The sequence below is a fragment of the Typopeltis vanoorti genome, chromosome 3 (assembly GCF_054136105.1).
Source record: "Typopeltis vanoorti isolate ZY-2024b chromosome 3, IOZ_Tvanoo_1.0, whole genome shotgun sequence".
Lineage (NCBI taxonomy): Eukaryota > Metazoa > Arthropoda > Arachnida > Uropygi > Thelyphonidae > Typopeltis > Typopeltis vanoorti.
In genome coordinates, this window is record NC_143551.1 from 86,696,391 (window position 1) to 86,711,452 (window position 15,062).

General features: G+C 36.6%; 1 protein-coding gene across 1 annotated transcript in view; it reads right to left on the reverse strand.

Annotated features, from left to right (window-relative positions):
* The window catches only part of Cerk (Ceramide kinase), a 204,599-nt gene that overhangs the window by 146,530 nt on the left and 43,007 nt on the right, over positions 1 to 15,062 (reverse strand). Inside the window, exon 3 of the mRNA XM_090390715.1 lies at positions 7,619 to 7,747. Within this exon, the coding sequence (XP_090246841.1) occupies positions 7,619 to 7,747 (129 nt within the window). The remainder of the gene's footprint in view (positions 1 to 7,618; positions 7,748 to 15,062) is intronic.

Genomic DNA, 15,062 nt, shown 5'->3' on the forward strand with positions numbered 1-15,062 from the left:
TTTCCCTATTTTGGGAATTTCTTCTTAACACATGAAAATAAAATACTATTCCACTAGTGTAGTAATTCCCAGCATTCACCAACACTTCTGAACTCCCATATACAAATGATACGAATGCTGGTTAATTGTCAGGACTTATAGAACATATTCATAAAATACAACCTTCAGGATTGATTGAAGAAAACAGTCAGTATTACTTAGATTTGATGTACACCTGGCATTTTGCTTTGATTATAGAAATACCCCCAAAACCTTTTTTGAATGATTCAGTGTATATTACTATCAAACATAGTGAGCCCACCTTCGCTACAAACATTATTTATACTGGGAGATTGGTGGAGAACCAGAGGTCATCCCTGGAAACTGTATAAAGAGGGTGTGAGTAGGGGAGTGAGAGGCAGGTTTTTTCCATGCAGAGTTGTGAATGATTGGAATGCCTTGCCTGAGAATGTGGTGTCTGCAAAGAGTTTGAATGTGTTTAAAACACGGTATGATGAGCTATCTGTGTGATAAAAGGACTTTCCAGATGAGTCTTTGACTCCATGAGGTCTTGGGGTGGTAATAATAATAATAATACTGATGATGGCTACACAGAAGCATATACAGGGTGATCAAAATTAAAGTATCCCTATTAAAGGCCTTGTGGAGCACAATACAATCATCTGAATTCTGCAAAAATTTGCAGTAATACAATGTATGTCATGCAGAAGCAATATCTGAGGAAAAAAAAGTAGTTCCAAAATTCGCCACTGGGGTGTTGTGAACACCAAATGCATGGAATTTGCATATTGAACAATTTGTTAGGTGCCAGGAGGGTTTAAAATGCTAGACGGGATTTTTCCCTTTATTCTAGTTGTTAATACTATCCACAGGGATGACACTAACCTTGCAACAACATGCCTTGCTCATGAAGCTATACTACTTAAACAATTCCCATGATGTTGCAAAAATCCGTGAATTTTGTCGCCTAAATAAATGTTGATGAGGTACACTATCACCATGAGCTCTGCAATGAATGATTAGTCATATTGAAGAAATGGGATCGTTGGGGGTTACACCTGGTAGAGGTCACAAGCCAATCAGTTCACAAGTGAATGAAGTTGCTACTGCTGTTGTGGAACAGGTCATGAATAACACCGTTGGTTCTGCACGTGGTGTATCAAGATGCATGAATATGCCTTACACAACTGTCTTGAAAATTCTATGGAAGATTCTACATTTCTACCCATTCAAGATAATCCTGACACAGGAGTTGCACCTGCAGGACTTTGAAAGTTGACTGATATTCACTTTAACATTCCTTGTTTGAGTGGAGTTGGACACTGCATGGCAGAGAATGATTTTGTGAGGGAGACGAGGCTCATTTTCACCTGAACAGAGCTATGAATATCCATAATTGCCAGGTATGGGCTATGCAAAATCTGCATGTAATCCAACAAATTCTTTTGTATTCATCCAAAGTTACTGTCTGGTGCAGGTTTACAACTGCATTTACCATTGGACCATTCTTTCAGGACATTCGCTAGTTCGGTCCTACAGCAGCACCTGTGCACGGATTCAGTAATTTTCTTGCAAAATGTTGCCTCCACATATCAGTTGATCTGTACAGGAGGTTCTTTAAGAACATTTCACAAAAGCCAGAGTGATCAGCCATGCATTTCCCACTGCATGGCTACTCAGTTCAGCTGACTGACCTGACCCCCTGTGACTTCTGGCTCTGCAGATTTCTCAAAGACACTTTATTGAAATCGTCCTGATAACTTGCCAGTGCTGAAAGACACCATAAAGCAGCATGTGTGCAACATTAGTCCCAACCAGCTGCATTCCACCACTGAACACACCATGCCACAAACTGCATAGGATGTAGTTTGTGGCATACCGGGAAAGGCTGAACAATACAGCATATGAATGCATAATGAAAGTGAATAAAAATGTGTTATTGATGCTTGTGTCACTTTTATTCTTACATACACAAAGGAAAATTATATCTACATTTGGTACATCATACAGCGCCCCTTGTGGTGAATTTTGGAACCCCTCCCCCAAGATATCGCTTCTGCATTAAGCACAATATATTCCTACAAAGTTTTGCAGCATTTGGATCACTGGGTGCTCCACAAGGCCTTAAAAACAGGAATACTTTAATTTTGATCACCCTGTACATGTATAGGAGATAAAAGTCTGTCAACAAATTATTGACTCCCTGTCCTCATCTTAATCCTTTTTAAAACAATATAGATCATCATCAACAGTTTTTCTCCAGTCCACTTCTGGATGAATGCCTCTCCATGCTTCTTCCATTTTGACCAATCTTGTGCATTTCTCCAACATAAATGTCAATAACATTTTTTTATCTCATCATCCCATCTTGTCACCAGTCCACCTAGTTTCCAATAATCAGTTCTTGGTGTCAGGTGCCATTTATTGCTTTTATTAATGATGCAATGTCCATTACCTTTGTTTGCTTCATTATCCAAGTATTCTCTTTATTTAACTATATTATTTGCAAAATGGCTCTTTCCAACTTTCATTGTGTTGTTTTCAGTTTCTCTATTTTTTTTAATTAGGCTCCAGGTTTCATTACTATAAGTCACTGTTGAGAGTACACACTGGTTGTAGATCTTTCTTTAAGCCATTTAATAAGCTGCCTTTAAATATATCTCTATAATGGTTAGATCCACAAAACATCTAGACTATATCACATACTGTTGATGATAGCTGATGTGTTGCAGCCAAAGAAAGTAGTATATCATGATGATAGACATGTAAATGAGAGTTCATTTGAGGCAGTCTGGTGCGAAATAGTGACCAACGCAACCAAATATACAGTTGGATGCTGCTATAGGCCAGGGAGTACGGGGGGAGATATTGAATTCATGCATCAGCAACTTAGTGCAATGAGTGGTGAAAGCGATCATGTGCTATTGACTTGGGAGGTTGCAAAATCTGTGGATTTTTCTATTAAGAAGGGGTATGTACGGAACTACAGGTTAGGCAATTATAACAAGCTTCGGAGTGAGCTTGCAGCCATCCCATGGCAGAACATATTGCAAGGGAAAGATGTTAGCAGTGCTTGGGATAAAATCAGCGGGTATCTGAGGAAAGCAATATCAGATTGTGTCCCTATGGTCAGGAGGTCAAACAAGGCAGGCATTAGATGGATGAGCAGTAGTATCAAGCTTGAACTGCAAAAAAAGAAAATGTTATGGAGAAATTACAAGGAGAAGGCCGATCAGAACACCCATGAGCAGTACAAGGCTCAAGCTAGGAAGGTTACCAGCATAGTAAGAAAAGCTAAATCAGATTATGAGAAGACCTTAGCCAAAGAGATCAAAGGTAATCCCAAAGAGTTCTTCCGCTATGTGGCAAGTAAGAGGAAGAATGACTTCGGAAGGATAACCTTAGTGGGTGCTGATGGTATTGAGGTGACAAAATCAGATGTAATAGTCGAGTTACTGAGTGATCACTTCTCAAAAGTCTATCACCCAAGTGAGGATATCTCTATACCTATAGCAATACCTAATGTGAGAATTGAAGCTAAAGAATCAGAAGTATTAAATATATTGCAAAACTTAAATGCAAACACTGCGGTAGGCTTAGATGGAATATCAGCTCGGGTGTTGCGTGAATGTGCAAATGAATTGTCAACCACTCTTACCTGGATATTTAATTTAAGTTTGAACTCTGGTATGGTCCCTAGGGAGTGGAAGTTAGGCAAAGTGGTTCCTTTGCATAAGGGTGGCTCTAAAACTGTGGTATTGAATTACAGACCAATCACCATCTCAGGAGTAGTGGTAAAAGTATTGGAAAAGTTGGTTAAAGACAAAATTCAAGAATGGGTGGATCAGGATATGATACTCTATAGAGGCCAACATGGTTTTGTTAAAGGTAGATCCTGCCTTAGCAATCTATTAACTATTCATAATAGAATAACATCAGAGTTGGACAAAGGAACTGGCTACACAGTGGTACTTCTGGATTTTGCTAAGGCTTTTGACAGGATACCCCATAGAACACTGTTACGCAAATTGGAGCAGATGGGAATGGATATTAAATTGGTGATATGGATAGGAGAATGGCTCAGGGAGAGATACCATAAGGTGGTGTATGGAGGAGCCGAGTCCAGAATGAGGCAGGTGACCAGTGGCGTGCCTCAGGGCTCTGTGCTTGGGCCAATGTTGTTTAATTTGTATATAAATGATATAGGAAACGGCTTAAAGGGAGATATTCAGTTGTTTGCTGATGATGCAAAGTTGTGTAGTGCAATAAAAAATCAAGCTGATGTTGAAAGTTTGCAGGAGGATTTAAATAAGCTGGTAAAATGGGCAAAAGAAAATGGATGTCAGTTCAATGTGGAAAAGTGTAAAGTCATGCATTTTGGGATTAAAAGATTACCAGCTGTGTACTACATCGATGGAAAGGTACTCCAAGAGATTGATGAGGCTAGGGACTTAGGGGTATTGGTAGATAGGGAGATGAAGTTCAGAGGACACATTGCTAAGGTGTCCAAGATTGCACATAGGATTACTTGGTTGTTGAGGAACACACTGACATCCAGAGATAAGGAGGTTATTATTCCCCTTTATAAAGCATTGATACTTCCACATTTGGATTACTGTGCTCAGGTCTGGTCACCTGGATTCCTTGGAGATGAGGAGGCTGTGGAGAGGGTTCAGAGAAGAGTGACCAAGTTGGTGAGTGATATAAAAAATGCTCCCTACATTGATAGATTGAGAGATTGTGGATTGCAGAGGTTGGTTGATAGGCAAAGAAGAGGGGATATGATAGAAACATTCAAATTACTAAAAGGTTTTTATAGGATTGATACAGGGGAAATGTTTCAGCTGTGTAATAGTGATGGAAGAACAAGAGGTCATCTCTGAAAATTAAAGAAGAGTGTGGTTAACAAAGGTGTCAGAACAAGGTTTTTTGCCTGGAGGGTGGTGAATGAGTGGAATTCATTGCCTGACTTTGTTGTGAGCTCTTCATCTGTAAATGAATTCAAGAAGAGATATGACAGATATTGTTTTGCTAGTTTGGGTCTCCCGCGATGAGTCTACTGACTCCATGGAGATACCCGTAATAATAATAATAATAATAATAATAATAATAATAATAATACCTCTTATGGAAGCTCTCTAGGAGTGGTTAATTATTTACAGTGTTGTTCTTGGGTTATATCTATTTAGTAAAGCTGTTGGTTTGATGGATTTCACTTCTTATTTGAGTGATCCATTAGAGGAACAAATTGTGTGCTCCGGATACTAGGATTTTATGATTAGATAAAATAACATCCACAGATCAATAAACAATTAAAAAAAAAAAATCAGAACCTGCCATACGAAGCCCTCAAGAATATATGCAGCACCAAAACTATACAAAAGTAAATGTCCACTCAGACCCACTGTGGATTCCATAGACAGCCCACTTAGAAAATCAAAATTTCCTATCTAGCCTTCCTTTTTCACTAGAAATTCTAGCCCAAGAATTTCCACCAGACATGGTAGTCTATTCAAATTCACAATCAAGTTTTGTTATGTTACATGAAAAAAACAATACCAAGTAAAATGAACTACACTGGGCTCACCACTATCACATAACCTAACAAACCTTTTATCCAAAAGAAAGAATCTTTGCTCTCAACCCAAAAGCCATCTATTTGGCTAGGATACATATATGATGTATCTGTGTTTGGAACTACAAAGAGCCAGAACCCAATCATTTCTATAAAAAAAACAATAATTTATATTCTCGAATTAAATTCATATTGGAAAAGAATCACCGAGAGGAATTTCCTTTCTGGATGTTGATATCCAACAGAACCTTAATGGATCACTTCCACTTTTGTGTACTGAATACTGACCTTTACAGACCATTTCATAATAAATCAGCTCACCATCCATCTGAAAAGTACAGTATTATAAAATCCCTAGTATCGAGAACATACAAATTTTTCTCTGAGGGATTGTTCAAACAAGAATGGGAAACAAATACATTTCTAAACGGACACAATCTAAGAAATAAATAACCACTCATCCACAGCATTCATAAGAAGAAGAACTCCAAAAAGAATCCCATCCTTTACATCAAGGACATCTCAGAATGAGAGGCAAAGATTGGTATTATTATTATTATTGCACCCTCCATGGAGTCGGCAGACTCATCATGGGAGGTTCAATCAATTGACAAATATTTATCATACCGAATCTTAAAATTCTTAACACTCCTTGCATTAACAACACATTCTGGTAATGAGTTCCATTCACTGACAATTCTCCATGTAAAAAATCTACTCCTCACACTACTCTTCACCAAACTCTTACACAACTTCCGGGGATAAACTCTGGTTTTTCCCCTCTTGCTTTCTACTCCTTTTATAATCTCATCTGGATTAATCCAATAAAATCCTTTCACTAACTTAAATGTCTCTATATATCACTTCTTTTCCTCCTATCCACTAAACTCTGCAATCCACATTTTTTCAACCTCTCTCTCCAAAGTCCTGATATTGTCTTAGTCACTCATCTCTGGACACTCTCCAATGTCTCCACATCACACTGAAAACTAGATGACCTGATTTGAGCACAATAGTCAAAGTGCATGTCTGACCATTGTTTTATACAGTGGCACAACCACTTCCTTATTCCTACATGTCAGAGTACTTCTTATCATAGCAACACTACGATGTGCAGCCTTTGAACTTCACTCCCAAAGTTATTAGCTTCAATATACTAGTCTAGTTGTGTGTATATATATACTTCAAATGCAAACTTTATTTGCTTACACTTAGATAAAAATTAAACAAGAATATAATTTCTTGGCATCTTAAGTTAATCAATAAACTTCCATCTTAGTCTTTCCCTGTATGCCTATACACAGCATTGATGTGCTAATAGGTTCTCTGACCTGTTGTGTATGGAATTAAAAAAGGGTAGTCAGTTTTCTCTATGACTGCACATGCAATGGATAATGGCATTTTCTTTCTCTCTCTCTAGATGTATTTACCAATGCAGGATTACTTTAGGATGCTGTTCTATCACCTACCCTCTTTTTTATATATAAATGACTTATCATTGACCTCAAAAACCCTATCCATATTTTTGCATTTTTTGCATATTTTTGCATATTTCTGAATTTTCCTCTTCATTTTGCAAACCTTGCAGTCTCAAACATGCCAAGCTTTGAGATGCTTCACAATCAGTGCTTGAAAAACTTCTTTCCAGTCATTCTAAGACCACATTTAAACTCGCTTATCTGAATTACTTTGTTTTTATTCAGCCCCTAATAGGTACCATGACAGGGTATTAGTTCCTTTTCAGTTACAATCTGAATTCCATTTATAGCAGTCTAATTAAATTGTAGTTTATAACAGTTATAATTTCTACACGGAAGATTCTGGTTAGAAATCCAATGAAATATTAGTGCAATAAATTATTTATTGATTTTTTTCTGATCTTGTTATATTATGAAGTAATTTTGCGAAAGACCTAGTGTTTGTTGTCAAACTATTGTTTAAATCATACCTAGAAATTTGTTAACTTATATTTAAAATACATTTAATCAAAGAAAGTTAAAATTTAAAGTAATATTTGCGAAATATTTTACAAATGTTACATACCAACAACATGAGCATTAATTCCAGCCAGCTGGAAAAGAGGAGCTACCTTCTTTTCATAAAGCTTTGGTGCTTTCTTTTTCCCTCCAAAAGGATTGACAAACACTAAAAGTCTTCGTGGACGATTTAACCCTATAAGTAAGCAAAAATAAATAATTGAAGAGATTAGAATATTTTTCTTGGCCATTTTGCAAACAAGCAAAATATAAAATAATGAATATTTTTACCATCATTTTACATTGTGATGTTGATCAGAAGTTAGTAATGATGTAACTTTTTCATGTAATACTGTCATAATTATCCTGTACTAAATTTAGTTTAATCCTTCATCCAAGTGTAAGCAAACAAAGTTTGCACCTGAAGTATCTTCAGGAGTGAAGCAACTCATGGTAAAGGGGGACCAAGCTCTCATCACTCCTTCTCCTAGAGTCTCCCATAATGCAAAGCACATCTCCTTGCAGACATGTATAATGCTATGCATTAAGGGAAGGGCCACTACCAGCGATTTCGACCTTTATTAAGGTCTCGTCAGTGGGAGCCAGACCCAGAGGTAGTGGTACTAAGGCAGAAGCAATGGAGAAGTCATATTTACCTATGCGAGTTGCCAAAAGATGTCTCACCTTATTATTAAATTACTCTGGATTTAGAAAAAAAGATGTTGGAAGTTTTTTCCCATTTGGTTAGACTATAATAAATTTAGTTTAATCCTTTATCCAAGTGTAAGCAAACAAAGTTTGCACCTGAAGTATCTTCAGGACTGAGACAACTCATGGTAAAGGTGGACAGGTGACAACTCGTATAGGTAAATATGACTTCTCCATTGCTTCTGCCTTGGTATCATACCTCTGGGTCTGGCTCCCACTGACAAGACCTCAATAAAGGTCAAAACCAGTCTGGATAGTGGCCCTTTCCTTAATGCAGAGCATTATACATGTTCGCAAGGAGATGTGCTTTGCATTATGGGAGACTCTAGGAGAAGGAGTGATCAGCGCTTGGTCCACCTTTACCACAAGTTGCCTCAGTCCTGAAGATACTTCCGGCACAAACTTTGTTTGCTTACACTTGGATAAAGGATTAAACTAAACTTATTATAGTCTAACCAAGTGGAAAAAAACTTCCAATAAAATTATCCTGTACACCTACTGAGGGTACATATCAGGGATTTGATGATGATTATTTATACAACAGTAGTTCAGCCGAAATACATAAAACCTCAAGCTGACATAGCTACACTGGTTTCAACAGCACAGTTTTAACCAACATGCTAGAGTCTGAGAAAGAAATGACTCTCACAAGGAAGTGCTTTAGAAATATGTATGTTTAAAGTAAAATTTGGAATAAGGCATCTAAAATGGTAGCTCAACTCTCACAAAAGTTGTTCAAATCTCTGTAAGATATGGATGTTTGTAAAAATTTCTTCTGAAGCAATCTAACAAGTTTCATTAATTTGTAAAGCATGAAAAAAAAAAAGTTTTCAGGATTTAAACAATGGATTTTCAAATTTAAATATTGTAAGTATAGAAAGGTGTGTGTGTCTCTCTCTGTAGCATAGTCAGTGATAACGACATTTTCTGGTAAGTGTTGCTCCTGACTAACTGGGCTTCAAATCCCACTGAATGCAAAAACTCACTAATAAGGAATTTTGAACCAAAAGAAATTTACTGTCAGTTCAAAATTCAGTTCAAAAAGGGGTTTAAGTTTTCCTTTCGTGATAAACAAACTGTGTGAAAAACATTAACAGACACAGTATGCTATGTAGATTGGATTTCCTAACAAATCTTGTAAGACCACTAACATTATATAAATCCCAAATTATATACAGGAATACCTTGTATAGCACGGTTTTGAACAACGTGGGTTTTGGTCTAATGCGGTTTTTATTATTACACTAACATTGTCAACACTGACAGGTGACTCGCGGGTGCTGCAAGTGACAGTCAAGAGCCACGTTTATGCAGTAGTTATTCGACTGGCTCTCGTGTAGACAAGTTCTTTCCCCGCGGCATTTTATTATTTACATTAATATTAGTATTTAATATTTTTTTATTATTTAAGTATGAGTGAAAAGAGACAAAACAAAGAAGACACTGTTGGAGTAACAAAAAAACGCAAGTGGTTGACATTACAGAAGAAACTTGAAATTATAAAATGTCACGAGAATGGCACTTCATTTGCTAAAATGGCACGTGAGAATTCAATGAATGAGTCATCTGTACGAATAATTATTCAGAGCAAAGAAAAGATTAAACAACGTGGAATGAGCACCGCTTCTTATATGTCAAAAGTGATCACGAGAAATCGATCTTCTACACTGGAAAATATGGAATGCCTTCTAATGATCTGAATTGAAGATTGTAATCAGAAAAAGATTCCTTTGAGTCAAATGATAATCCAAGCAAAAGCAACGTCTATATGACAAAATAAAAGAAAATGAAAGCGAAAATGAAGGAGGTACAACCAGTGAAACTTTTATAGCAAGTCACAGGTGGTTCTACAATTTCAAAAAGCGTATGGGACTCTATAACGTAAGAATCCAAGGTGAAAGCGCAAGTGCTGACACTAAAACTGCAGAATTATTCCCAATGAATTGATGGAGCTTATTGAGAAGGAAGGCTACATAGATGATCAAATTTTTAATGCTGACGAGACTTGTTCTGGAAAAGAATGCCATCGTGCATATTTCTAGCAGAGAAGGAAAAAACACAAGCTGGGTATAAAGTGTCAAAAGACCGATTGAGACTTTTACTAGGAGGTAATGCATCAGGTGATTTAAAATTGAAGCTGCTGTTGGTGTACAGAGCAAAAAACCCAAGAGCTCTTAAGGGCTCTAGAACCTATTCTAAAGTTCTGAACTTTAGAACAGGTTATGAAGGTAAATTGTTCTGAACAATTTACCTGTTCTTTTCAAAGAACAATTTATCTGTTCATTGGCGTTCAAATAAAAAAGCATGGGTGACTTGTTCAATTTTCAAAGACTGGTTTAAAACTTGTTTTTGCCCTGAAGTTAAAAGCTATTGTAAAAGGAATGATATTCCTTTCAAAATTTTGCTTTTATTAGACAATGTGCCAAGCCATTCCAACTCTACTGACTGACTTAGATGAAAATATCAAGATTCATTTTTTCCCTCCAAACACAACATCAATTCTGCAGCCGATTAATCAAGGCATTATCTCCACTTTCAAGGCTTACTATTTAAGACGAACTTTTGCTCAAGCTATTAAAGCTGCAGCAGAAGAAGATTCTTGGACTTTGAGTGAATTTTGGAAGAAATTTAACATAAAAGATGCCATTCAAAATATTTATGAATCTTGGCAAGAGGTGACTCAAAGCAACATGAGAGCCGTATGGTATAATATCTTGCCACATTGTTTAAAGGACTTTGTTGCCTTTGCAACACAGAAAGAGGAAATCTCAACAGAAATTGTGCAGATGGGCAAAGATCTTGGTTTTACAAGTTTAGATTGTAACAATGTGAACGAATATATTGATTCTCATTCAAATGATCTGGATGATGAAACTCTTTTGGAATTGGAACAACAATGAGCCTATGAAGCAGAAGATGACGAAGATAACCCCACTGATGTCATGGTTGAAGAATTTTCGTTTGCTGACCTTTCAACTTTTGTGAGAAAAATCGACGAAGCTTCCGACTTTGTCATAAATGCCGACCCAAATTTGGAAAGAAGCATCAAAGTGAGACCAAGTCTCAATAATGCCATCAAATGCTATAGAGATCTAGTAATTGAAGAGACAAAGAAGACAAGGATGGTTCAACGAACACTAAAACACTAATTTAGTAAAAAGTAAATTACTGTATTCTAAAATTGAAGCAATATCTGTTTTGTTTTCTACAACTTTTATATCAGTTTAAGAGGATTTTATTTATTATTTAGTTAATAAAAATAACAATTTTTTTTCATTTTTAAACATTTTTATTATCCTAAATTTTTGTAATAAACAAATTAAATTGAAAAGCTTTATAAATAGATCTCGAACAATGCGGTTTTGCATAGCGCGGACGTTTCTTGGAACCAATTAACCGCACTATACAAGGTATTCCTGTAAATCTCAAATGCCTAATTTTGGAATGCTGCTTACAAATTTGTGGTGGTGCACCAAAAAAATTTGGTAAACACGTATTGCTATCCAGAAATGAGCACTGATGACCCCTATCTCTCTCACTGTCACAGACCGAAATTCTATTTCTTCCTTTCCTATGCCTCTTTTTAAAGTTTTTTCATAGGTAATGTTCTGCTGAACATTTGCCCATCTCTATTCTTTGAAAGAACTTCCCTCATGCTCTTTTCCTGAACCATCCAGCTATGCAACAAAAAAGAGATTTCCACTTTTCCTTTATGTTACTCTTATCCACATATGGCCAATCAGTGCCATGTACAGTTAAGAGGCCCAGTGAAATAATGTTGTTCTGCAAGAGCCTTTTGTGTGAAATTGATATAAAAGGATAATTTCAAAAGTTCTGCACACTGCAGATGTATAGGATGTAATAGTTTTGAACCTTTAGGTAATAGGTAAGTTGTAAGCTCATCTTTCTGAGAACACATTGTCTGCATGTATATGTGTGTTTATTTTCTGTTTCTGGTGTTTTGTTCAATGAAATAAGATTTGTAAATGGAAGAGAATATTATACAACTAAAGAAAAGATTGGCTGATGAGAACAAGAAAGTTAGTATTATGAAGAAAGAGCCAAAGGAGAAAAAGCCAAAGTACATCATTATATGGGGATTATCATTACAGGTGTGATAACTAAAAATGACTTAGTTGGGGGAAAAAAGAATGTTGATAGAGACTCGAGGAAGTTGTTGCGGAAGGTAAAGGAGAATAGCATTGTTGGAAAAGCCATAGGCATGTTGTCCAGATAATGACAACAGTGAATTGAGAAGAACAGCAAAGATAATGAATAGCAAGATGACCGAATTGGTTACTGAAGAACAAGCAGAGACAGACAAGTTATTGTTCCTTTATATCGAGCCCTGATAAGACCCCATCTGGACTACTGTGCCCAGATATGGGCACCAGGGTTTCTTCTTGATGGGGAGCAGGTGGAGAGGATCCAGAGACGAATGACCAAGATGGTGGCAGGTCTGTGGAATGAACCTTGAATGAATGAATATCTTCTGGAATGAATCCAGAAGATATTTTTGAGAACAGGACTGGTGGTGGGAGGACTAGGGGCCATACATGGAAGCTTGGTAAGAGTGTGGTTAGCAAGGGTGTTAGAGCTGGGTTTTTTACTTGGAGAGTGGTAAATGAGTGGAATAAGCTGCCAGAGTCTGTTGTGGGTGCTATGACCGTGAATGAGTTCAAGGCGAGGTAGATACTGTGTGAATGTCGAATAGTTGCTCTTGACATGATGTTAGGGTCGTCTCCCTCGATGAGTCTGTCGACTCCTTGGAGTTGCCCGAAATAATAATAATAATAATAGCGCAAGGCCAATTAGCTCGATGCAGGGGGGGGTTGTAATTATCAATTTTTTTTAATGGCAATCGAACTCACAAAATGTATCCTACAGGATATTTAACTCCATGGGTAGATTAAGGGTTACATAATCTAGAAATCCTACAACAGAGACCTAATGTGATACTTTTTAGCCACTTCAGGCCTCTAATAAGTAGAGGGTAACAGCAGGCAACAAAAATGATCAACCACCTGAAAACATTCACAAACATCTATTCCACAGTGGAATTCAAACCTACATAAATTATTCAGTTCTACTTTCTGCCTAACTTAGATGTCACATTTTGATCCAGGCTGATCAAAATGTGACATCTCAATTTTGCATTCCATCCAACATGTTGGATGGAATGCAAAAACATTATTGGCTTGACCTATCAATCAAGCATATACTATACGGAGAAACTGCCATTGTACCAAATTAATATGCATAAATTGAAACAAAAGCGCTCTAAGTAACTACTTTTTTTAATCTTATAAACAAAAACATAGCACTGAATACAGTTTGGACTAATCATATGCACATGTAAACTGCAGGCCTTGAGCTGTTCCCATCAAATCTGTCAAGGTTACACAATGAACAGAATTGAGTATGTGCAGACTGAAGAATCCAACAGTAAGCATCCCAATGCAATGGACTATCTATTATGCATCAGTTCCTTTTTATGTTTGCAGTTATTACAATTATGTTATCCTTATAATAATTGCTGGTTTATAAGTTTTTTTTGACTATTGGCAATACAGTGGAAAGCAACCCCCCCCCCATGAAAATTTTTGGGTGCCTGTTACATGCAAGGATAAGTATGAGCATAAACATTTGAGTATCATTCAACTGATCACTTAATAACTGCATATTACTACTTTAAAAGCAGCTTAAAAATTGATAACCGGGAAAAATTGGTGAAAATGAAATTCAACATTCCCTAAATCTTAAAGCTAGTCATTTGCAACCAAATATGGATAATAACAGCAACTGAATTCCATATTTCTCTGGTTATAGAGAATGGAATAAATATGTAAGTGTGCATATAAAATGATCTCTCAATTACCTGATTATGTTGATAAAATATACAGTGCTGATGCAGGAGCCAGTTGACAAGCTAACTCACTTAAGGGTTAACTGTGGGCTTAGTTATTCAAAGAACAGAGAAATGAATATCATCATTTTTTTGATATATACCTTCACAATGTGTAGCAGATATTATGGCAGTTGAGCACAATTTTTCATGGATAGTTTCCTATCAACATATTTGTTTCTGGTCTATTAGTTGTCATTTCAATCTTATAAATCATATTAAATGTATCAAACTGCCTGTATGTAGGTCATTCTCTGGTTTCTTTTCTTGCAAAATTTGGGCTTTTGCTAATCTTTTAAACCAACATGACCAAGCTCTGCTTGGTCATATTGGCCTAAAAAATTTTTATATGAAAAATATATAAGAAATTTTTCAATGCTATCAATACGGCCTGGTTGGCCGAGTAGTTAGCATATCCAATTTTCAGCCAAGAGATTGAAAGTTCATATCCCGCGTAGGCATGGATGTTGCCAGCCTGGTTGGCCGAGTGGTTAGTGTATCTGCTCTCCAGCCAAAAGGCTGTAGGTTTGAATCCTGCCGTGGGCTTGGATGTTTGTGAAAATACTAGTGGTAGTGGTGGATGGCGTTGGTGTAGTTTGTGGGTGGAGGAGATAGAGAGTTGTAGATTAGATGCCCTCCCTCGATAAATCTTTGGCCTAGGAGGTGTCAAGTAATAATAATAAAGTTCCTATCTATATCTGCATTTTTCACATATTTCTGCCACTGATACCATATGTTCATATAATATAAATTTTCATATCTGCCAGTCACTGATCAACTTATTTCTAAACCAAACACTGATTCATATAATCTTGTATCATGTATAACATATTGTATATTGTACATCCTTAAGAGAATTCCCAAGTGCTCTACAGTTATTGCAGAAGTTGATCATAAT